This window comes from Ambystoma mexicanum, chromosome 11 (genome assembly GCF_040938575.1).
Source record: "Ambystoma mexicanum isolate Mex_15411 chromosome 11, UKY_AmexF1_1, whole genome shotgun sequence".
NCBI lineage: Eukaryota > Metazoa > Chordata > Amphibia > Caudata > Ambystomatidae > Ambystoma > Ambystoma mexicanum.
Genome location: NC_090934.1, coordinates 1,442,894,534 through 1,442,918,460, shown reverse-complemented (window position 1 = coordinate 1,442,918,460; position 23,927 = coordinate 1,442,894,534). Strand labels below are relative to the sequence as shown.

The 23,927-nt window shown below is 43.4% G+C and overlaps 1 protein-coding gene across 1 annotated transcript in view; it reads right to left on the bottom strand.

The window, feature by feature from the left end:
* Positions 1-1,962: 1,962 nt before the first annotated feature.
* Positions 1,963-23,927, bottom strand: part of LOC138505161 (uncharacterized) — a 159,339-nt gene continuing 137,374 nt past the window's right edge. The window contains exon 5 of the mRNA XM_069625434.1: positions 1,963-3,515. Within this exon, the coding sequence (XP_069481535.1) occupies positions 1,963-3,515 (1,553 nt within the window). The remainder of the gene's footprint in view (positions 3,516-23,927) is intronic.

The following is a 23,927-nucleotide window of genomic DNA, read 5'->3' as shown; positions in this document are numbered from 1 at the left end:
CGCAACCCTGTAATTCACGTACCCTGCCAAATCGCGTGTGATAATTCCCGCGTACCCCTGTATTACACGTGCCCTGGCTAATGGCATGTAAGACTTCCCACGTACCCCTGTAATACACGTTCCCTGGACAATCGCGTGTTGAACTTCCCGCGTACCCCTGTAATACACGTTCCCTGGACAATCGCGTGTTGAACTTCCCGCGTACCCCTGTAATACACGTTCCCTGGACTATCGCGTGTTGAACTTCCCGCGCACCCCTGAAATACACGTACCCTGGCACCCTGGCTAATCGCGTGTATAACTTCACGCGTACCCCTGATATGCACGTTACCCGCTTTGCGTTCCTTGTTTGGCAGCCCTGTAAACTGGTCCAGGGTTAGCGCAGCCCTTTGCGATGATTTAGCGATTTTGATGGCTTTTCCTTGCGCGAGGGCGTTCTTGGGGGCGTTACTGGCGCTGCTGCAGGGTCGCTGCGATACTCTGCGCCACGGCTGGTTTGGGAGCCTAAAATCCATGAATACGCTGTGCGCGGAATTCGGTTTTAGCGCACGTGCCTGGCGCAGACAATCGCATGCGGACACTCTGCGCCAGCCGCTTGCGACACTTTTCTGCGAAATTCTATGAATTACCCTGTTAACCGTTTACTACCAGAACTGTGCTATCCTATACAAAGACTCTGAACCATTGACTTTGGCTTAGGCCTTTGAACTGAATTGCTGGTTGTAGTTTACTGAAACCCATTGCCCTGCCTATGCAAGTATTTGTGCTGTCTATTCTTATAACCTTGTCTTTTTACCCCTTTTTAAAGTATCTGAAGTGCCATTTTGCTCCCACTTCAGGGGAGCTGAACTTGTTCAGTAACTTATTGGTTGTGTAATTGTAGTATATTAGTGTGTGATATTGAGCTGCTCTTGCTAGTGTTCAAACTGACTGTGGAAATAAATGTATATTTTTTTTACCAAGAAACCTTGAGTAACCGATATTTGAATCACTGTATTTGTTGCTCCTTTGTGTAACTTGTTTTACTTCTCACTCATTTCTTGAGATACGTCGGGCTGCTCAGCCACTGCTACCACATAACTGTGTATTACAGGCTTGTACCAAAGGTGAAATTGTACTGACACTTGTAGTCTTAATTACATGTAGTGTTCCCAAAGGGTACTGCATGTGATTCTGCCTAACAGGAGGCAGCACATTTCATATAGTGGCAGTAACCTGCACGGCTCCCCCAATACTGAGACATACTTAGAGTGTCACCATGCACACCTAGGATTACCTGTGATGGGTGGCAATGCCAGTAATTTTGAGAAAGGCATGGAGCTTTGCCAGTGCACCCCAGTCCTGACCCACACCATTAACCCACACTCCCTTACCTCTTACCATACACTGACAGAAGTTTTGTGCACTAACATGTCAGTGTTGTAATGAAGTGCCTTGCCTTGTTCTGGGTACAAGCAATGTGACCCAGTAGATGTTAGGCCCAGTGGCAGTATAGGGAGGTTGCCATGGTCATGCCACCCTGGCCCCCATCTCTTGGCAGGGGGTAATCACAGTGGCATAACAGAGGAAATTTGTGAGGGCCTTCTACAGCTCTAGACTATCGGGGCAGGTCAGTACAACACAGGCAGAACCCGGTAGGGTGAGAGATGAGAGATTCAAAACTAAGATGGCTCACAGGTTAATTATAGGCTTGGTCGACCCCCTGGATCCCATAGCAATTTATGGTGCATTGTGGCAGAGGCACCCATCCCGTCCATACACAATTGAAAGTCTCAGGTCCGGATACTCACTAAAAGTCCCTCCTGGTGGCCGGGGGGTAGTTTAAAAGTTTCCACCCCCAGTTGCTCAAGGTGGGTTGTTGGAGAAGGTTTTGGTGAATGGTTGGAGAGTTTTGGAGTATGATATGAGGGTTGATTACAACAGTCTAGAATAGGTTGTATTTACTGAAGGGGAGATGGTAGTTTAGAAAGAGGAGGTGGTAACAACTGAGCTGGAGGTGGTAGCATGCAAGTAGGATATTGTAGCATATGAGGATGTGGCGATAACAACTGAGCTGGAGGTGGTAGCATGCAAGTAGGATATTGTAGCATATGAGGATGTGGTGATAACAACTGAGCTGGAGGTGGTAGCATGCAAGTAGGATATTGTAGCATATGAGGATGTGGTGATAACAACTGAGCTGGAGGTGGTAGCATGCAAGTAGGATATTGTAGCATATGAGGATGTGGTGATAACAACTGAGAAGGAGGTGGTAGCATGCAAGTAGGATATTGTAGCATATGAGGATGTGGTGATAACAACTGAGCTGGAGGTGGTAGCATGCAAGTAGGATATTGTAGCATATGAGGATGTGGTGATAACAACTGAGCTGGAGGTGGTAGCATGCAAGTAGGATATTGTAGCATATGAGGATGTGGTGATAACAACTGAGAAGGAGGTGGTAGCATGCAAGTAGGATATTGTAGCATATGAGGATGTGGTGATAACAACTGAGCTGGAGGTGGTAGCATGCAAGTAGGATATTGTAGCATATGAGGATGTGGTGATAACTGAGCTGGAGGTGGTAGCATGCAAGTAGGATATTGTAGCATATGAGGATGTGGTGATAGCAACTGAGCTGGAGGTGGTAGCATGCAAGTAGGATATTGTAGCATATGAGGATGTGGTGATAACAACTGAGCTGGAGGTGGTAGCATGCAAGTAGGATATTGTAGCATATGAGGATGTGGTGATAACAACTGAGCTGGAGGTGGTAGCATGCAAGTAGGATATTGTAGCATATGAGGATGTGGTGATAACAACTGAGAAGGAGGTGGTAGCATGCAAGTAGGATATTGTAGCATATGAGGATGTGGTGATAACAACTGAGAAGGAGGTGGTAGCATGCAAGTAGGATATTGTAGCATATGAGGATGTGGTGATAACAACTGAGCTGGAGGTGGTAGCATGCAAGTAGGATATTGTAGCATATGAGGATGTGGTGATAACAACTGAGCTGAAGGTGGTAGCATGCAAGTAGGATATTGTAGCATATGAGGATGTGGTGATAACAACTGAGAAGGAGGTGGTAGCATGCAAGTAGGATATTGTAGCATATGAGGATGTGGTGATAACAACTGAGAAGGAGGTGGTAGCATGCAAGTAGGATATTGTAGCATATGAGGATGTGGTGATAACAACTGAGAAGGAGGTGGTAGCATGCAAGTAGGATATTGTAGCATATGAGGATGTGGTGATAACAACTGAGCTGGAGGTGGTAGCATGCAAGTAGGATATTGTAGCATATGAGGATGTGGTGATAGCAACTGAGAAGGAGGTGGTAGCATGCAAGTAGGATATTGTAGCATATGAGGATGTGGTGATAACAACTGAGAAGGAGGTGGTAGCATGCAAGTAGGATATTGTAGCATATGAGGATGTGGTGATAACAACTGAGAAGGAGGTGGTAGCATGCAAGTAGGATATTGTAGCATATGAGGATGTGGTGATAACAACTGAGCTGGAGGTGGTAGTATCTAAGGAGTCGAATGGTAAGAGATAAGGAGGGATTGGAGGTAGTGGTGGGAAGAAGAGCAGAAAGGAGTGAGGATGGCAACCGTCTAATCAGAGAAGATAGAAAGCACAAGGCGGCCAGGTTGGCCAAGGACATGCTGTAGAGGCGGGAGGAGGAACAAGACCCCAGTAGGACAGGCATGCGAGGAGCAGTGGCAGTGTTAGCAAGAGGGCCGTGATTTGTGAGAGAGAAAGGGACCCAGAGTCAAGGGAGTGCATAGTGCCAATAAATGAAGTTGATGTCCCAGAGACCATCCTCACACCCACAGAGATACTGTAGCAACAGAAGCAACTGCTCCAAGAGACTTCATACTTGGGCAAAATACGTTTTTGTTATTTGAAACCCACAACACCACTGGAATGTGAGACATGTTCACACTTAGCGTGAAATCCTTGAATTTGGTTTACTTTATACCTGTCGTGGTGGATTTATATATCAATAGAGATTTATGAGCACTCACTCTTTAGTCATTCTTCTGTGCATCCTGCACAGGACTCCTGAGAGTTGTAAGCCATCCATGAAGCTCTCATGATACACATCTATCCTGATGTATGCTGGTGTCTCAGTATTGCAATATTCACAATGCTCGTAAATATACTGTGTCAACAAACCCCTCTTTGGTGACATAGCTCAGGGAGTGAATGTGCCTGCTGTAGAGATGTGTACATGAAGCAGCCTGACAGCTTTGAATCCTGAACAGTCTGGCTTGCCTTTTATCCTTCAGAGATTCATAATATAATACCTATTGAGCTGAGTAGAAATGACAAGTTGGTAGTTGCCTTAGTGTTGGTTAGTTTTAATTCAATGCACTTTACAAGTTCTGTCTAGTTTATTTGATATGATATGATTGGTTATTTATAACGTGCTTAATACCCAGAGGTTTCTAAGCGCGGACTGGGGATCAAACCTCTGTTACTCCGTGTCATCTTGCTTCCAAGGCGAACATGTTGCCCTTGAGCTATCCTCCCAAGTGTGTGCTCCACGTGTTTTTGTTTTGTGTGAAACACTGTAAATGATGAAGTGAAAAAAAAACTTTCAGCCCCAGAAAAACATGGAGGGCTCGGAGTGATCTATGAGAAGAGTCTTTTATAATGTGTTAATGCTGCAGAAATCCCTGAAAACATGAGGTCACACCTAATCCTAAAAACATAGCTCAGGGGGTTAACACACCTCCTGAACAGATCTGTGTAATCCAGTAAGACAGTCCAGAGTTAATTTGCTGCATAACTGGGTATATTTCTTGGCTGCAGAACCACATATTTGTCAAATATTAGCCTCCACGCCAGGATTGTCCATCTCAAAAAAGGACTGGTGAGACATCTGAACAAATGCATGAAGGCTAAGGACTTTGGAGGCACAGTCATCAACACCATACACCATGCAATTATGGGGCTGGCTCCGGGTTATTTTTTTCTGTTCGCCCATGCAGCACCAAAACTACTGAAAAGTTGAAACATTTCGGAGAATGGTAAGAGAACTATTGGGATCTCCTCAGTCTCCGCCAGTAGGAGTTAGTAAATACAGATAATTGCTTCATTTGTTTTTCTCAATGATATTTCCAGAGGTTAATAGACAGAAATTCAAAGGTTGGGGGGGGGGGGGGACACATCCCACTTAAAAGTGCAGTGGTTGCACTTATGGGCAATTAGCATCAGATATAGCTGTAGCATTCTAGAACAATCAAAAACTGATCTCAATAGCTGAGTATAAGATGGAAGCATATTGTTTCTAAGACCTACATACAGGGATGAAAACAGTATTTGGTGCAGGTTGCTGGAAGTTAGAAGACCAGCATTTTCCATGCAAACATACTAACACCACTCAGGTGGTACAGGCAAGAAGCGACACGTTTAACCATGGGTGTTATATAAACCGCAAACCGTGAACTCAGCCACTGCATAGTGCTGACTGCTTTAATAAGTAATTGCAAGATGCAACATTCATTAAAAAGCAAAGTTGTTTTAAAATCATACCACTAATTACAGAGGTGATGTCATTGTAAAGAATTGAATTGGACAACTACGTTTTAAGCATGGTATTAAGAAATATGAAGAAGAAATAAATGCTGTGTACCTTTCATTCCAGGATAGAGTTTCAACATAATAGGAACATTTCTCGTATTAGTACCCGGCGAGGGACAATGACATTGTAACATGAACCCGTCTCTCCACAACATTCCTTCCTTCCCCTGTGGAGGGGGGGGGGGAGTTTGGGGAGGGTTTGGCAGCCACTCTGCCAATGTGGAGGGTCGGAAAAGGGTAATCCCTGCTCTAAGCCCCCACATGGCTTCCTTCTTCCCCTGTCGGGGATCGTGGTAAGCGTTGGTCCCCTTCCCCCTCCCTCCTTTCCCCCTCCACCAATCCAAAGAATTCCCTCCCCGTCCTCCCAACCCCACTTACCTTCTTTTCTGTCCATTTCGGGAGTGGCCACTCTGGGAAAATTTCTGTTCCCAGTGCGTCTGCTCCCGATCCATGACAGGCCGTCATGGAAAGGAAGAAGGGACTATAAATAGTCCCTTCTTTATTTCCATGGTGGCCATTTTATGGGCATTTCTTTGCTTACATTTTCCATTTTTTTTTAATGGCTGCCATGGAAAGGGAGAAGAGACTACTTGTAGTCCCTTCTCCCTTTCCATGGCGACCATTTCGTTTGTTTACTTTTTGTCATTCATTTTCAATGGTCGCCATGGAAAGGGAAAAGAGACTTTGATTTCCCTTCCCCGGCGGCCATTTTTTAAACATTTATTTTTTCTGTTCTTAAACGCTGGAGCGTTTCGGAACAGAAAACAAACACTCTTGGTACTCCGGTTTTACGGACCAGGGTACTAATAGCAATTAGGCCTCTCGCAGGGGGAGCCATTACCACTTCAGGTAATGCCCTGGGGCCACCGATAATTCCCTCGCTTCGCTCTGGCCTGTAACTACGGACCCTGGGTCATTCGCTGAAATGGTAATGCCCTCCCTGCTCGGGGCCTATTGCTTAAATGGTCACTTAGAGAAACACATCAAGGAATTAGAGATGTCAACTGATTTGCTCAAGATTATGAATCATACTAATAATTACTCACATGCATGGAATGAAAAACACTCAAGAGAGTCCGGTGATGGATGCAAAGCATTTTGTGCACTACGTTTAGGTTCAAAACTGCATTGATCCACCAACCACCGTGACGATTGGTAAGGGGTCTCCAACATCTGACCCTTTAGACGTTTTAGACTACCACTCCTCCCAACTCTAGCCAGAATAAACAATGGTGAGGGATCATGGGAGTCGAAGTCCAAAACACCTGGAAAGATTTATGTTACAGAACACTGGGATAAATTATGACATTCAGAAGGATCTCTTGGGTGAAAATGAATCTTGAAAACCTTAGCGTTATCCTATAAGCAATTTGTTTGACTTGCAGAAGATTTATGCAGTTCAGTTTTGCATATAATTTAGAGGAAGACAAACTATTGCTGCAGATACATTTTGCTATCACTTTACTGGGTATTAGTGCCTGAAGCAGAGACGTCATTTCACCAAAGTGCCAGGGGTAGCTGAGGTAACATAGAATGACCCTTGACATCTGGTGACATCATACGAAGTGATTCCATCTGACCCAACCCTAAAGTGACATCACGGGAAGAGATGGAACATAACCTTTCACCCCTTAATAAAATAGGAAGCGTAATCACATAGCATTGTTCCTAAGTACACAACAAAAAATATGGTTACGATATCACTATAATGTGATATACATTTCATACAAGAATGGATCACCATATGTATAGTTAATATCAATGTGTATAGGCCCATATTACCAAATTACTGTGAATACAAGCAGATGTCGAAGGCCAAATGATAATGATGTGTTACTATAAAGCACTTAACACTTAAGTGCTACATATAGAACAAATATGCACACAATATCACCCACCTGTGTTGGTGCTCATTTATCGACCTCATAAGGATGAAAGGCTGAGTTGAAGCGTTTAAGAACAGATTAAATCAGTGACTCATCCCCTGCAATGTGTCTGAAATAAACATTTGATGAGTCTAGCAATTATTTTATAGAATTCCAGAAAGACAAATGATTTGTTATTCCTATTCTTTCTTATTTAGGGTCACTGCTCAAAGTGTTACACTTGAGAAACCCCCCTCCCGCCCACCTCCCCACAGCCAGCCCAGGAGCTTACATTTAAACAAAATAAAAAAATATTTTTTTTTTAGGGCTTGCAACAGAGACCTCAGAAGTAGCAAGGGAAACCTACTGGGTCGCAGTTGCGACCCCTATTAATCTCCAAATAACATCCCTAGCCTGAAGTTCTATATTATAAACCAATAAGACGGAAGGAGAATTGGAAAAGTCAAGAATTCACATTTGCGACTGATTTTGCAGAATTCATTACAGCTTAAGTTGCTAAGTAGATGTGTGAGAGGTATCTGTTCACATTTCATGCAATATACCTTGTGCTGAAGTGAATAAGGGATTACTAATGAGCATTGGCATTCACTTAGAGTGTCTCTGAAAGGCCATTTTTGTATTTGTTTTTTTAATTTTACAGCGTTAAACACCTAAGCACTTCACAGAGGTCAAAAACAGTACCACAATAGGAAATTACAACAAATTAGTTAGCAAATGGGTGCTCTTTTAGTCCACATTTGAAAATATAAAATGAAGAGAAAGAGGGAGGACACCCCATTGCTTAGGGGAGAGAAGGGAGAATGAGGGGAAACGAGATGAGGCACAGGGAGAATGAGGGACAACCAGCGGAAAGAGAGACTGGGAGCAAAGGGGACCAGAAGGAGAGCAAAAGGTGACTAAAGAGAAGAGATAAGGGGAGCAAGATCGTAGAGACATTTAAATACTAAGCAAAGGAATGAAAATAGGAGACAGGCTTTGAAGGTCAGACCTCGGAGAGAATGCAATGCAGAATCAAGAGGGGAAACAGTGTAAAGAACATGGATCGAAGAGTGATAAATAGAGCGGAGTGGGGCAAGACGATAAACAGGAAGGACAATTAGTAGACAAGAACAATGGAATAAATGGGAGAAGACAAATTATGTAATTGGTATTTTGGACCTATTAAAAGTTAGGAACTGGCAAGCTTTACGAATACTGAACTTTTGAAATCTGTAGGTGTGATGAATTAACTTCTGGGGCACCAGTGGTCCAGGGATGAATATCGGTTTCTAAACCATCAATCAGCCCCACACCTCTAGTACACCAGAGGGGATCTAACAACTTGGAAACACAAGTAAATTATAAACCTCCTGGTCCAATTTTGGTATCGTAGATGGAATGGCAGGCTTATGTCTGAAAGGTCATGGAATGTTGGTTAGTTGCAACGCAGTGAAAATACAATTATTACCCAATGATAAAAGGGACTGGTTGTGGTTGAACCAGGGTGAGGCGCTAGTCCCTTGAATAGATAGGTACGCGAGTTAGCTGATGAAATCTCAATCAGACATCAAGGGTTTGTGTGCCTGTTTATCTTTATTGTATGTATTGCCCATATGTTGACACGTGTTTCTACCGTGCGTGGGTCTTTTTCAAAACCAGGCACTTATTAACTGATAATATATAACATAAACAAACAGAATGTTGACAGCCACACCAAATAGTCCGTAAAGGGATGTCAACACAAATAGTGAATAAAGTCCATTTAAACACAAATAAAATGAATAGTTAATGCCGAACAAAATAATTAAAACATTGCAAAATTCCAACTGAGGTCAACACAGTTGCAAAACCAAAATACACACAAAATACTGGTGTGCATGGGGTTGGTACGGGGAGGCTCGTCAGGGAAAGAGAGGTACAAATGCCCCATGAAGATCAGTTACCTCGTTGTTTAACATAAAGCACAGTGTTTTCTACTGATGCTCTGTTTAGTGTTGACAGTGCAGGTTGCATGCACACCCGTTCCGCCATTACCATTCTTTACTACGTTCCATAGTTGTGTGATTCCTAATGTGCTGTCGTGACTGGGCACGCTTAATGTGCTGGTCTTCGAACATGAATTGAGGTTAACGTCTCATTACCGCGGGGGCGCTCACCTTGTTGTCCTTTCAATTAGTGTTAGCATTCTCCTGGTGCGTGCATTTGCATCAGATAATGCATCCCTCGAACCTGAAAACAATGTAGTACATTTGGCTGATTTCGTCACAAGATCGTGCCTGGCGGTGTTGCATGCATTCGAGCATTGTTTACTGCTGATCAGTCTGTGTCAGTTGCAATCAGGTCTGCAGCTGTTCCTGTTGCAAATGAAGGTTGTCCTTCGGGCCATATCAGATGCGCGTGCTAGCAGCTACATTATTCTTGGGGTACCCGTTCCGTTACTATACATCTCACATCTGGCTGCATTAGTCGTATTCAGGGTATCTAGCATTCTGGTTTACTGCCCTTAACGGGACTCTTAATGCAAAGTCCATTTGCTACAGGAACAGCATCAGACCAGGGGCCAGATTACAGAAACTTTGCACAGGTGCAAGTGCAAAGTTGCACACTAATAGCACTAGGGCAAATTTTGCCCTATTTCTAAAAACATTGGAACATAATAGAAAACTATTGTACCATGGTAAGTGCAGTTTGTCATGCTATAGGCACCTGGGCAAAAAGTTCCCCTAGTGCAAAGAAATATACCTTTTCACTTCATTTTTGCATCAGGCCAAACTTTGCCCTGGTGGAAAAATGTAGTGAAAATGCATCTTTTTTGCACTAGGGCAATTTCTGCCCTCGTGCTTTTACTATGTCAAACTGCACTTGTTGATAGACAATGGTTTTTTTAATGTGTCCCAGTGTTTTTATAAATAGGGCAAACTTTGCCCTAGTGCTAATACCGTGCAAACTTTGCCCTTGCACCGGTGCAAAGGTTCTGTAAGCTGGCCCCAGATCGCAACTAACACAGTCTGATCGCAATTAACAATGCTCGAATTCATGCAACACCGCCAGGCACAATCTTGTTTAGAAATAAGCCAAATGTACTACATTTTTTTCAGGTTCGAGGGATTTATTATCTGATGCAAATGCACGCACCAGGAGAATGCTAACACTAATTTAAAGGACAATAAGGTGAGCGCCCCCATGGTAATGAGACGTTAACCTCAATTCATGTTTGAAGACAAACACATTAAGCGTGCCCAGTCACGACAGCACATTAACCTGATTACAGAAACTTTGCACCGGTGAAAGCAACGTTGCACAGTATTAGTACTAGGGCAAAGTTTGCCCAGTGTTTACATACACTGGGGCACATTAGTAAACTATTGCAGAGTGACAAGGGCAGTTTGGCATATTAAAAGCACCAGAGTGAAAATTGCCCTAGTGCAAAAAATATACATGTTTGATACATTTTTGCATCAGGGCAAAGTTTGCCCTAGTGCTAATACCAATCCGTGTTAGCACAAGGGCAAACTTTGCCCTGGTACAAAAATGCAGTAGGAATGCTTCTTTTTTGCACTAGGGCAATTTTTGCGCTGGTGCCACTAATGTGCCAAACTGCCCTCGGCATGCTGCAATAGTTTTCCAGTGTGTGGCAGTGTTTTGAAAAATAGAGCAAATGTTACCGTAGTGCTAATACCGTGCAACTTTGCACTTGCACCAGTGCAAAGTTTCTGAAATCTGGCCCCTAGGAATCACACACATATGGAAAGTGGTATAGAATGGTAATGGCGTAATGGTTGTGCATGCAACCTGCACTTTCAACACTGAATAGCTGATCAGTAGAAAACACTGTACTGTATGTTAACAAAGGAAGTAACTGATATTCATGGAGCATTTGTACCTCTTTCCCAGACAATCCTCCCCGTACCAACCCCATGCAACCCAGTAACATGTACTTACGATTATTGTTTGTGTTTTTTTTGCAAATTTGCTTATTGCAATTGGAATTTTGCAATTTTGTATTTATGTTGATCTTCATTTGCTATTAATTTAATTTTTGTTAAAATGTACTTCATTTACTATTTGTGCTGGCACGCCTGCATGTATTATTTGGTGTGGTTGTTAACAACGTTAGGTTTGGTTATTTCGGGCAACTCATACAGTAAAGATAATCAGGCTCACAAATCCTTGATGTGCATTGATATTTCATCAGCTAACTAGCGTAACTATCTATTTAAGGGACTAGTTCCTCACAATGATTCCCAACCACAGCTAATACTTAGACTAAGGCTGGGGTATACCTTACAGTACCGGTAGAGAGCGAAAGTCCATGAGCTTGAACTTACAATAACATAGCGCAGAGTGACAAGAAATACCCAACACTTGGACCCGATAAAAGGGACTGTCCAATCAAGGTTGGATACAAAAATAAACTTTATTATTACCACAACAGACAGTTCTAGCACACTACAAAATACAACCCACGCTGCAAAGCAATGCAGAGGACAAACAGTTTTAAAGACGGAAAAGGGATGCACTCTGGGTACTGACAAGAGGGTAGTCGGTATAGTAATTAATCACAATAGTTCAAGGATGCTTGGTTTCAAATAAAGGGACAATGGGTGGTAAAAAATGCCACGAGTGGCCTTTGGAGAAGGACCAACGGGACAGAACCATAATATACCTTGTGCTGTTGGGGTGCTTGGTGCTCAACGGGGTCGATTCGGTTTCACTGCGCTTTGCAGCTTCTGCGACAGAGTACGAGTTGGGTGACAGCTGCGGGTATTTGGCGGCAGGCAGTTCAGCGAGCAAAGCTGGATGGATGGCTCCAGACTGGCCTACACGGCTGCTTGTGGTCAGGAATCATTGTCTCAGTGCTGGTTGGTAGTTCTGATGCACTTGTCGAGGTGTCTCGGACAGCTTTAGCGACTGTGGCATAACAACAGTCAGCAGTGCAGTCGGTTGCCACTTGAAGGGCTTGACTTGCCCTAACATGTCCTTTAAGACAGACGTCGGTAGATGCTTGTCGGTGCACTCCTCCGAGCTTCTTCACTGGGCTTGTGTCATCCTGTAAGATGGATGGCCCAAATCTAAAGAGATTGTTGCAGGCAGCTGCCTTCTTAGTTTGGTTTAGAGACTCTTTGGCACTTCCCACCTAGGAAGCTTGCTGCAGAGCCTAGGATGTCATGCTGTGTGCTGGCTGGGTACAGGTTCTGGAGCTGCTGGAGGGTCTGGATTCAGAATCTCCCTCTGTTCCATGGGAGATGTTTAGTGGAGAGATCTTGCTTCCCTCTTGGAGGCCCTGGCCTTCTTTCACTGGCATAAGATGTAAGTCAAACTGTACCTTCAGCCAGGGTCCAATGCTGAGTTCTTCTTTCTGCTTCTAGTGAAGCATTCAGATGATCTGCCAAAAGAGGGGCTCAGCCCTCTTTTAAAGTCAAATGGACCTCAGGGATTTGTGTAGGCTAAGCCTATCTTAATGAATTAATCTTGGGCCCCCACCAACAATATCCTGTATGTGTGAGGTCATAAACAGAGTAGTTTGCAACAGAAAAGGTAAATGGGTGAAAACATGTACTACTAAGTCCCAACCAACTTCCTGGCTGTTGTGGATCAAAGGGTCTCTCTGGTTAATGGAGCTCTCTATATTTCCTGATTAAAGTGTTAGGTCGCCCGGGAAGCTGTGGCGAAACCAGACTTTCTGGCTCCATCAAAACACTTACTTATACCATCTGAATGGGGCTCCCTGCGAGGATGACTACTGTAAACATGCAGTACCAGACATAACATTTTACTGGCAATCGATACTAAGTGTGGGAGCTGGCTTCAGGTTGACACAGCGCATATGAAAGGGTGTTGGGGTTTCCTGTCTCCTTTGTAAGTCTCTGCAGCTAGGACTCATGTGGGCCCATTTAAGAAAACTCCAATTAGTATGTGGATGCTGCCACCAGCTACAGGGCTCAACAAAAGGTCAGGGCAGATCCACAAAGCCTTTTTAGTTAATTAGGCTGGCCACGGCAGGGGGAGGTTTGCACCCCCCCTTCTGAGATGACACAGTGTACTCTTGGCTGTTATGTCCCAACAAAATATGACAGAGGTGACTGCACTTGTTGGCTGTATCCACCCAGAGTACACATGTCTATGTGTATGTCATGCGGTGAGCATAGGAAAATGTGAAATAAGAAAGAAAGAGAGGAGTAAAAAATGACTGCAAGCTTACAAGCCACTGCAGAAATGGGGAGTAAGGAAGGAGGAAAATATAGTTTGGAGGAGGAGTGGGAGGAATGATGGAAGCAAGAAGGAAGAGAGTTTCTGTTTTTGATGAGTTAAGGTGCAGATAGTGAGGGAACATCCAAGATTGGATAGCTAGCAGACAGGCTGAGAGGGAGGGATGAATAAAGTCTGAGAAGCTTGAAAAGAAAAGAAAATAAAGATTTGGAATGAGGAAATGTTTGGACTATATTTTGTTTATAGTAACCTGATAGGGGATGGGGGTAGAGATGATTTGTTTTAGGCACAGAATAATTAAAAAAGTTAATTGTTTTAATGTGAAATCATGAAGGGGTTAAATGGGTTATATTCACCATAAACCTGAATATAAAAAATACTTAGTTATGTTTCCATACTCAGCTCATGCAATTTATCAATGTTAGGTTGCCCTCTGCTGTCTGAATGTCAAAGGGCATCTCTGCGTGCCCTTCCACTTCAACAATAGCTATCATTTTAACAATCAGAATGAGCATGGTTCTATGTTGTCACCTTCACCTTCCACTATCGCAAACATTCAGACCAATTTCAAGTTATTTCTTCCCCCCTCACTTCTCTTCACACAGGAATAAGTGGCTCCAGTGTCAATCTACAGTTGATTAATGGCTCAATGTTTCGTCCCTAAAGAGCGAAACGCTGTAGGACGAATGCCTTGTCATGAGCTTAAACTGAAAGTAGGTGCTGTAATGATGGTATTACGCAATCTTATGCCATCAAAGGGACTCTGCAATGGAACAAGGTTGACAATTACATGACTAGAAAGACACATCACAGTGGCCCATGTAATTGATGGACCTTGGATACTGTTCTTATGCCATGCTTACCTCTCATTCCATCTGATAAAAATATGCCTTTCAAATTCAAAAGAAGACACTTACCTACAGGTTTAGCCTTTTTAATTACCATTAATAAGTCACAGGGACCTACGCCCCCTTCCTGGAAGCGATCAGTGGTAATTCTGATATTTTAGAAGGGGGTCAGAATTGACCCTATGAATTACCGACCGATATTAACCTTTAAGTTCTAGAACTCAAAATGCTCCTATGATCTGAATTCTAAATGTCTGAATTCTGACTGTCCAAAATAACAGATTCACAGGTGTAACCGACTTACAGAGGGGAGACATCTGTCGGTGTCTTATTAAGATATGACTTATCATTAAACAGGTCAGGCAAAGGTGTGGCTTACATTACAGTGGGCGGGCTTAGAGTGCCTTAGCCCAGTAGGCAGTCCTATCAGTAGACGGCTTTTATCTGAAAAATAATGAGTGTGCACAAGTCATCAATGAGCGTCTACAACATTTATTCAGAGAGGTTGCCCCGACTTTATTTCCATGCATGAATTGGACAATACAAAATTAAAAATTGGTAATGGCGGAGTCAATGATTATAGCCAGAACAGCTCTCGAGCATGCAGGGGGTGTTATTTAAAAATATAAGATTACCATGGCTGAGTCGTTCAGCAGATTTATGCCCAATGCAAAGCAAAATATGACAATGCATAGGGTTATCAAGCTGCAGCACTGAGAGACTGACAGGCCACATCTGGAACCCTGAAAACACAGCCTGACACTGGGAGCTTTGTTGTCACTTTCTATGTGATGCAGCGTTATACACACACTGTTGCACATTGTTGCTGTAGTATGTACATCAGGGGCAGTGCTTCCATTCCTGGTCTCAGCCATGGTCTTCCATTCTGGGGATCCCGAGATGATCACTCGACAGTATCTGCAAAATACGAAGCTACATACACAACATTTCAACATTGATCATAGAAAAGTATCATTACTAGATATTGTCAAAAAGGTAACATGCTAATGTCTTGTCATCTACCTGCAGCGGCAACAGTAAAGGGCTCCTAAGCACAGTATTTGCCTTTGCACTTTGCAATGAAAGTAAGAATGTTAGAAAAAATGACATACTTTTGTCTTTAATGAAGATTTATTGCTGAGGGTCAGAGGGCAGAAACCATATAACATTAAAGATAAAGTAAGTGTAATAGATGGCGAGACCGTCCTTGGACAAGAAGGTCACAGTGCAATGCTGGCCCACCCTCGTAAAATGCAACAGGCAGCCATTGTTTACACTGGTCCCTTCTGTTCATCTTAGGGCTTTTTGAGGCTGAAGACACAGACTGACACAGATTAATTTGGCCTTCAATCTAAAAGGAAATGATGGGGTGCAAGAATCTGCCCCCCTCTCTTTGTCTGGTTCTATGTCATTTTTTTCGATTTGTGTAGGTCATCTAACAAAAAGACAGATTTCTTTCGACTGATTTTAGCCACCCTATAAATAACCAAAAAAGGGTCATTTATTTGCCCCCCCCAAACCTCCCCAACCCTCCACCCTCTCCTGCAGCATTTGCCTGTGTGCGTTGCAGGGGCTGGCAGTTCGATTTGGAAAGACAGCTTGCATTTGACTCCACTTCAATGTTAGAAAGCGGCTGTAATTAGCATTCAAATGTGACTACGGTACGGGCAATGTAGGGCAATGCAGCACTTAAAATCCCAACAAATATTTTGGCAATATTTCGCTCTGCCATGGCTGCTTGACCTGCAATATTTAATGACCAAAGTATCAAGCACTTTTTACAAGATCACATCCTGCCATGGAAACTTATATTTGACCGCGGAGGGCAACCACCACCCAAGAAGCAAAAATTAGAACTGATGTCAAAATATTTGGAAAACTATCTCCAAAGTCATCTGTATGAAACGGTGCAACTTGCAAATGGCGGGGTGCCAATGCTTAATTTTATAAATAGAGTAGTTACCGAATCTCAGCTTAAAATAAAACTTCAGTGGGGGTGCTCGAGAGCCTGAGCAAGATGGCCACCTGACAACCAAGCTCCCATCAAGGAGGGGAGGCCGCATCTCAGATCGACTGCTTGTGCATCATTTCGGCAAATAGCATGATCGCAGAGTGTTGCAGAGGAGCGTGTGATTCGGATGGAGTGAAGTTGTCCGGATCGGCACCCTAGTGATTGACTTATGAGCCAAGACAGGAGGACCTGACTGCTCAAGATCTCCACGACGGCGTGGAGGGGCGGACCCGAGACCCGATGAAAGCCCTATGTGAGGGTGAACTGGAAGGGGAATGTTTTCGCTGACAATCCGTGAAAGATCTTGATTTCCGCTATGATAACGATGATGGCCATGGCCTTCCAAGTAGGGAGAAGGGACTACCAGAGCAGTCATCTACGCACCCAATTGAGATTGTTAAGAGGCGACACCCCAGCTCCTTGCTGCCAGCCCCCAGCCCTCTTAATACGCTAGAACAGAGAAAGTATGTCCCAGTGGGCCCGCAGCTGAGATAATCAGACATACTGCAACATGAGCACTATTCTGGAAACAGGGGTGCCTTCAGCCTAGGGATCAAGGCACTTAATGACAAGGGGCCAGGGAGGAGTGACAGCAATCGGAGTGTTGGAGGCTCCCCATGATATGACAATACTGATGGTGGCACCCCTATGAGACCTAGAATGACCTTTTCGGGGTGCAAAATGAGTGGAAGATTTAAGGTGGTGAGGCAGATGGTGCCATGAAGGGGATATAAAGAAGGAGGATATTGCCACATCAACTTCGAATAACCCACACTAAATGATGCAGCCATCAATATGCCCTAAGAACCCCATGAGACTTTTACTACCAATTGCTAAAATCCATAGTTCGGAATAAAGGACATGTCCCATGACTCGGACTCAGCCCACAAGAGCAGAAACACCACTACAACTCCAAAACCATGCAGATCCTCCAGATGTCCCACAAAAATTGACGTGCCAGCTGAACTTCAGGCTATCCTGACAGAAATCAAGACAATCACACAACACACACAAGAAACCAATGACAGGGTGCAAAACTTTTTGAAAGATATAAAGGACATCAATGGTCATATAAATCTGCTGGCTGAGCACACCACGGAACGTGAAAGGCACATAAGCTCACTAGAATATGATCATGAAACACTGACTACTAATATGGATGTAAACATAAAAGAGGTCCAAAGACTTGGCAAATAGATGGAAGACATGGAAAATCACTCCAGGCATAATAATGTATGAATGGTGGGCATACCAGAGTCTCTTGAAGTGGCAAACAAGGACAGGGTATACGTTCTTCAGGGACAGCCTTTATTTGGGGAACCCACGAGAATATGTCATAGAAAGAGTACATTGTGCATTGGTTCCTAAATCCGCTAGAGGGGAACACCGAGATCATCACAGTGAAGTTGCTGAATTTCTAGCACAAATTGGCAGTGATGAAAGCGTACCGATCAAAGGGAGTGATACAACTGGATGGAGTCACGATACGCCTATTCCATGACTTCTCTGTGGAAGTTGCAAGGTGGTGAAAGGAATCCAATCTGCTGTTTAAAGTACTAAAAGGAGCAGACCACCACTACTGTCTAAACCTTTCTGTTGTGCGGTGCTTCCAACACCTGCAAAAACGGCACACATTTGAAACTATGAGGGATGCCTGGTGATTCCTTCACCAACCTAAAATAGTTGATTCAGATCCGATTGCATAATTGGAGATCCAGCCTGCTTGAAAATAAGGCGACCAACCGCTAAGACGATATTCAAGCACACAAAATCAGTGAAGTGGCCCACGTAGTGGAGCAGAAAAGAGAACTAAAAGATTAAACGGACTGTCGTCAACAACACCCAAACTAAGAGAGGCTAAATTAACTGAACACTCGAACCATGAGAGATCCATATCACTATGCTAACATGAAGACGTGAGATTGGCTCGATCAGCATAACAACTCTGGCACTATCTTTATGGATTACCCAAGCCACAACACTGATAGTGTTTGCAGGCATTGAGATTGTTTAGGACCAGCTAAGAGACAAGATAATGAACAAAGGCTGACCTGCTTACTTCGGCTATCTCCAGCGATGAGACACCTATCAAACTTATATGCCGAAGGTGACCCATCGATTTTCCCCTGATGCATTGATGATATTCAAATTCTTTTTGAGTTATCTATGCACACACATTTTATTATGCAAGGAGAAAGGGAACAGACTTCCATACCTGGAACCTCAACTTCTGCATGGGTTGTTCCACTTTCCTATTAAGGTCCTACTATAAGGCCTCAGTGTGTATGGGTTTTCATGTTATTTCAGAATGGCATGGCACAATGTGAGTGGCTATATCCCCACATACGTAGGGCATGATTAACTACTGCAATAAGTAAGGGAGAACGATTCCACAAACATAGGGATAAGACATTATACTCTGGGAAAGCAGCAGACAGTCCCCAGGGGCGCTCTAAAGGAACAATGGCATGACATATCGACACATTCGAAGAGCAGAGTAGGGAGCGATGGATAAAACATGGGGCATATCAGATCTCTCCACAGGACAAGGGATGACCTCACTCACGTGCATATCATTGAACATGCAGGGATGGGAGATCTGATAAAGAGACACAGGATGTTAAATTATATGAGAAATAACCAAGGAGACAATATTTTCTCATAAGAAACACATAGCATCTGCGAAATTGGGTGAGGGATAGGTGGGACAAGCATTCCATGCACTGCACCAAAAGAGGAAAGGTGTCACCATCCTGCTACACAAACTAATCCCCTTGCAGATCCTCAAGGTCACTGCTGACCATGAGGGAAGGTATATTATTGTACACAGGACGCTATATCAGCACTTCGCATAAATGGCCCAACAGAGGACAACCCGTGATTCATTCTTTGCCATCTGCGCAGCTCATATGGGCCAATTTATTTATTTATTTATTTATTGTTTTTTTCCGGTTAATAATAAAACTTTTACAACAAAATACATTCATAAAATATCAATCTTCTTAATATTTCCATAAAAATTCATACTTTCACATACAAATATACAGTGTGCAGACTTCCATATTTTATTATACATTTGATATCATAAACTAAGAACTAATATATCATGTTAATTTCTTTTTTTTTATTTATTTTTTTTAACTCACTTTAAAATTGAATTTTCTGACTAACTCCTACACAAACCACGGGCCAATTTACCGATTGGTGATGACATCATGAAGCTTGTTGCCATGTTGCCTTAAGGCTCTGATATCTGTGGTGTGAAAGCTAAGGTAAATTGGGTGACAAATGTAGACAGTATTTGGGCGAGTGTGACAAACGTAAGAAATTGAACCCCTATTAAACTGTTAAGAACTTACATTTGCTTTCATCTTTTTGAAGGGTAATTTCTTCAGCAGTTTGCAAGTCTTGTCTAATGCATGATCTGCTCTCAGTACAATTAACTTCATGTTCTATTGTATAAACCAGCACAACACGATTTTGACTTGAATCTTGAATGGTGGGTGTGGAGGAAACAAGTACTTATTGAGGGCAAGGGTCACCCACATTTGAATTCTTTCAATGTGTGCATTAAGCACGAATTCAAAAGATGTGTATTGGAAAGGCAATGTGTAGAGTAAAGGCCCTTAAGAGGTCCTGAAGGAAGTCCCCGGGGGAAGTGCTGCTCACAGCATTCTGAGCCGGCAGGCAGCAGAGCAGCAAGCTGCCTCACAGCTCTCCACACAACCTCCTGCTTAAACAATAGGTACTTCCTGAGCATAGAAACCACAAGAGGACTTTATCACTTACATCAATAGATATAGTGCTCTGTGATCCCCTAAAAGTCTCTAATTCACGGTCTTGCAAAGGTCACATGTGGACACATGTGATATCGAGTGATCCCATTATAACATAGTAGAACCTTTAACAAAACCTAGTAGGCAGGCATATTTGCTACTCAGCATAGATGTCATATGGGGTGGTGATGGTTAGAAATGAATGCCCTTTTGCTGCTGCTTGGAACCCCTGTGGACTGCTTTCAAACTCCTGTAATTGTAATTGGTTATGTATATTGCGCTTAATACCCAGAGGTTTCTAAGCGCTGACCTGTCTTACTCCCCATCGTCTTGCTCCCAATGCAAGCACGTTGCCTCTGAGCTATCCTCCCGAGACTGTGATGTCATCAGTCTGACTACTGATCTATTAAACATAGGGATGACTTCAGTTCATGGTACTTTTAGTAGAGTGCTTTATTCCTGCTTTTGAAAGCTGCTTTGATATAATGTGCTTAAAAATACAATGGCCCATGATCTATGTCAAAATATCGTGTTACAGTACTTCCTGTGATGTCATATGAGTCAAATGTTGTCTGTCCCTCTTCCGCCACCCCTATGGCTTTGATGGAATGCAAGCCCTGCTGCTCAGGTGGATAACCTCTTCTGATGACAATGGGAAGCTGTGGACATTTGTTCAGCACACAAATCTGCAACACAAAATGGCAGTTCGCGAGCATCCTACCCAGCAATTACCTTGTCGCGTAAAGTCTATTGTTGGGAACTCCAAATGCCTGGATGTTACACTCAAGCTTTTGATTCACTGCTATCAATAATGTGTTTCGGTCATTAATCTACGGTGGCCAGATTTAAAAAATAGAAAAACTGAGACAGAACAACTAACATAAAAGTAGGACTAACTGTTCACAATTAATACACTTCAGTACAGGTTGGAGGAGAAGGAGGTTTAAGTGTTCAAGTTGGAATAAACATAATTTATCACAAACTACAACTATCTTAATTCGTAAAATGCTGCCTTTCCTCTGTGCAAGATTTTGGATTCCTGCTTGCCAGCTATGAAGACTTACTACCAAAAAACCGGGACCACTGGATTTTCCAATCGAAAAAAAATCTTGAGAAAGGGGGACAGAGCACCCAATTCCGGGACAGTCCTGGCAAAACCGGGACGTCTGGTCACCCTACATTAATCTGTATTTTTTTTTTAAACTGCGCAGGCAGTTTTTCCACTAAATATTTGAGCACATTTTACGCAAACCAAATTGACCATGAACTTGAACCTGATTAGGGGGCCGGTGTAATGATATCGCTTGGGAAGTGACTGAGTGAATTAAGCCATATGAGGGTGTCTGAGATGCCAAATGGTTCTAATCAGAAGTCCAAATGGTGGCTAAAATAGGAACCACCTTTTGTTTTAACACCATTGTTATATTCACAAGATATAAAGTATCATAAATGTTTTTTATAAATATTATTGGGATCTATTCAAATGAAATGATGGATTAAATTATTTTTTTACTGATAAAAGAAGATTGATGGTTTTTTATCTGACATTTATTCTTATCCGACTCCACATGAGTTTACAATGCTTGACCTATAGGAATTAATTGTACAGATTTTGTAATGATATTCAGCGCCATTTTATAATATGCAAGCGTCTTCACAATGTTTCTACCTAAACTAAAAATATATATTTCAACTTGTACCTACAAAAAAGTTTCAGCAAAAAAAAAAAAAAAAAAAAAATCTATTCAAAGACTCAAGAATCGGTCTGCTCTTCAAAATGACAAGAGGCGCTCAGCTCTCTAAGCCTGAACGCAAACACTTCAAGCAGAAAACAAAGCTCTTCAGAGCCCCCGTGGGATGTGTTTAGCGGGTGGCGTCCTCGGGTTATTTCCAGCATACAGTAATTAGGAAGGATATTGTTTTCTTTTCTCATATTCATGAATGCGGGTTAATGAGAGAGGCGCATTGCCACGCGCAGTGTTTGTGTGGAAGGGTTTGCACAGACTTGAGCACTGAAGCCCCCAGCTCCCGGATGCATCGGATATATTCAGTGGTGGAAATGGAAAAAATGTGGTGTGGGATCCCACAACACAAGTGCAGGGTGGGGGAGGAGTTTGGGGGGGGCGATGTCAGAGGGGGCATGGTGTAGAGGGGGCGGGGCTCGTAGTGTACATCCAGCAATGCTGGAATAGCTAAAAAAACAAAAAACGAAAAAGAAACGCCTGCGACGGCAGCATTGCCTTTTACCGCGACTTTGGCACTGGTGTGTAATGCACAATGCTCGCTACATGTGCAACTGATTCCTTTCGATTCATGGGCTTGGGCGGTTGACTCTGGCTGAATCCCGAGATCCGGCTCCATATCTGGTGCCGGATCTTGGATCCGCCGAGAGCCGGCCCAATGATCAGCACTGGATATATTTAGTTTACTGAACAAGGCATGCATGGCAACTGCGCTGGAGGCGAGGGGGTAAAATGAAGGACAGTTTCAATGAAATTAAAAATGGCGTCAGACTCGAAAAGAAATGCCATGATTTCAAAATCTTCAGCTACATTAGACATCGCCAGCCACTTGGTCACGTTTGAAGAATCATAAGCCATTTGAACACCAATACAGATCTCTGGATACTTGCACACAATTCTCGACCAAGGAGCCCCTCCCCCCCACCCTCACTGCTGCCCACTGGTACACCTAAAGCTCTCCTTGCAATAAGCGCCTGTGCCGTTTGTAGTTTTGGCTATTGGGTGTCGCCAGTGGAGTAACTTTGTTGAAAATGTTGGGGGGGGACATGACATCTGAAGAAAAGGTGCCCCAGCCAAATGAATGAGGCAAATTGGTGTGCTATGAAAGTTGGGGGGGACAAACACCCATTCCCCCCCCTAAAATGATGCCCTTAGGTGGCACTTTTAAGCTGGAACTATTGCATTAGAGTACAGCTAGGGAGAAATGGCATGAGGAGGGGCACAAAGCTTGCAAGTGTTGCTTGCTTATTTACACAGCTATTGACTGCCCATGGCCATGCTAATCCCTGTGGCCATTACGGCCCACTTCCTGCCCTTCCCTGCCCGAAACACAACCTCCTTGGCAGTGGCGTCGCAGGGAATCAAATTTAGGAGGGGCACAGAGGGGGCCACAGGTACAAAAAGGAGGGGCCGCCTATAAAAGGGCAACATGCTGATTGTACCCAGAGTCAAGCGCGCCAAAGGGGGTGGTGTGAGCTTCCCCTTCATCGCTGTCAGGCAATGGAACTCCCTCCCACTAGCCCTCATACTGGAACCTTCGCACCTTGCATTCCACAAAGCCATCAAAACAAGGCTATTCTCTTAAACTACCCACCAAAGCCGGCACTGTCCTTATTCCGTACTACTATGTGTATCGAGACAATAACAACTTTATGTAACATGCTCCGATGCGATAAGCCTCACACTATGTAACCTTGTGTAGCCTTATCGCCCTTATGTAACACATAACCATGTACCCCACTATGTACACTTATCTATAAATGTAACTAAGTTTCCATATAGCAGCGCCACAATGCCTGAGGGCTGCCTGTGTGCTTTATAAATACAAATAAATAAAATGAAATAAATAAATAATTTTTTGATGTGAGACGCACTCCTGCAGAAAATCTTTTGTGCACACC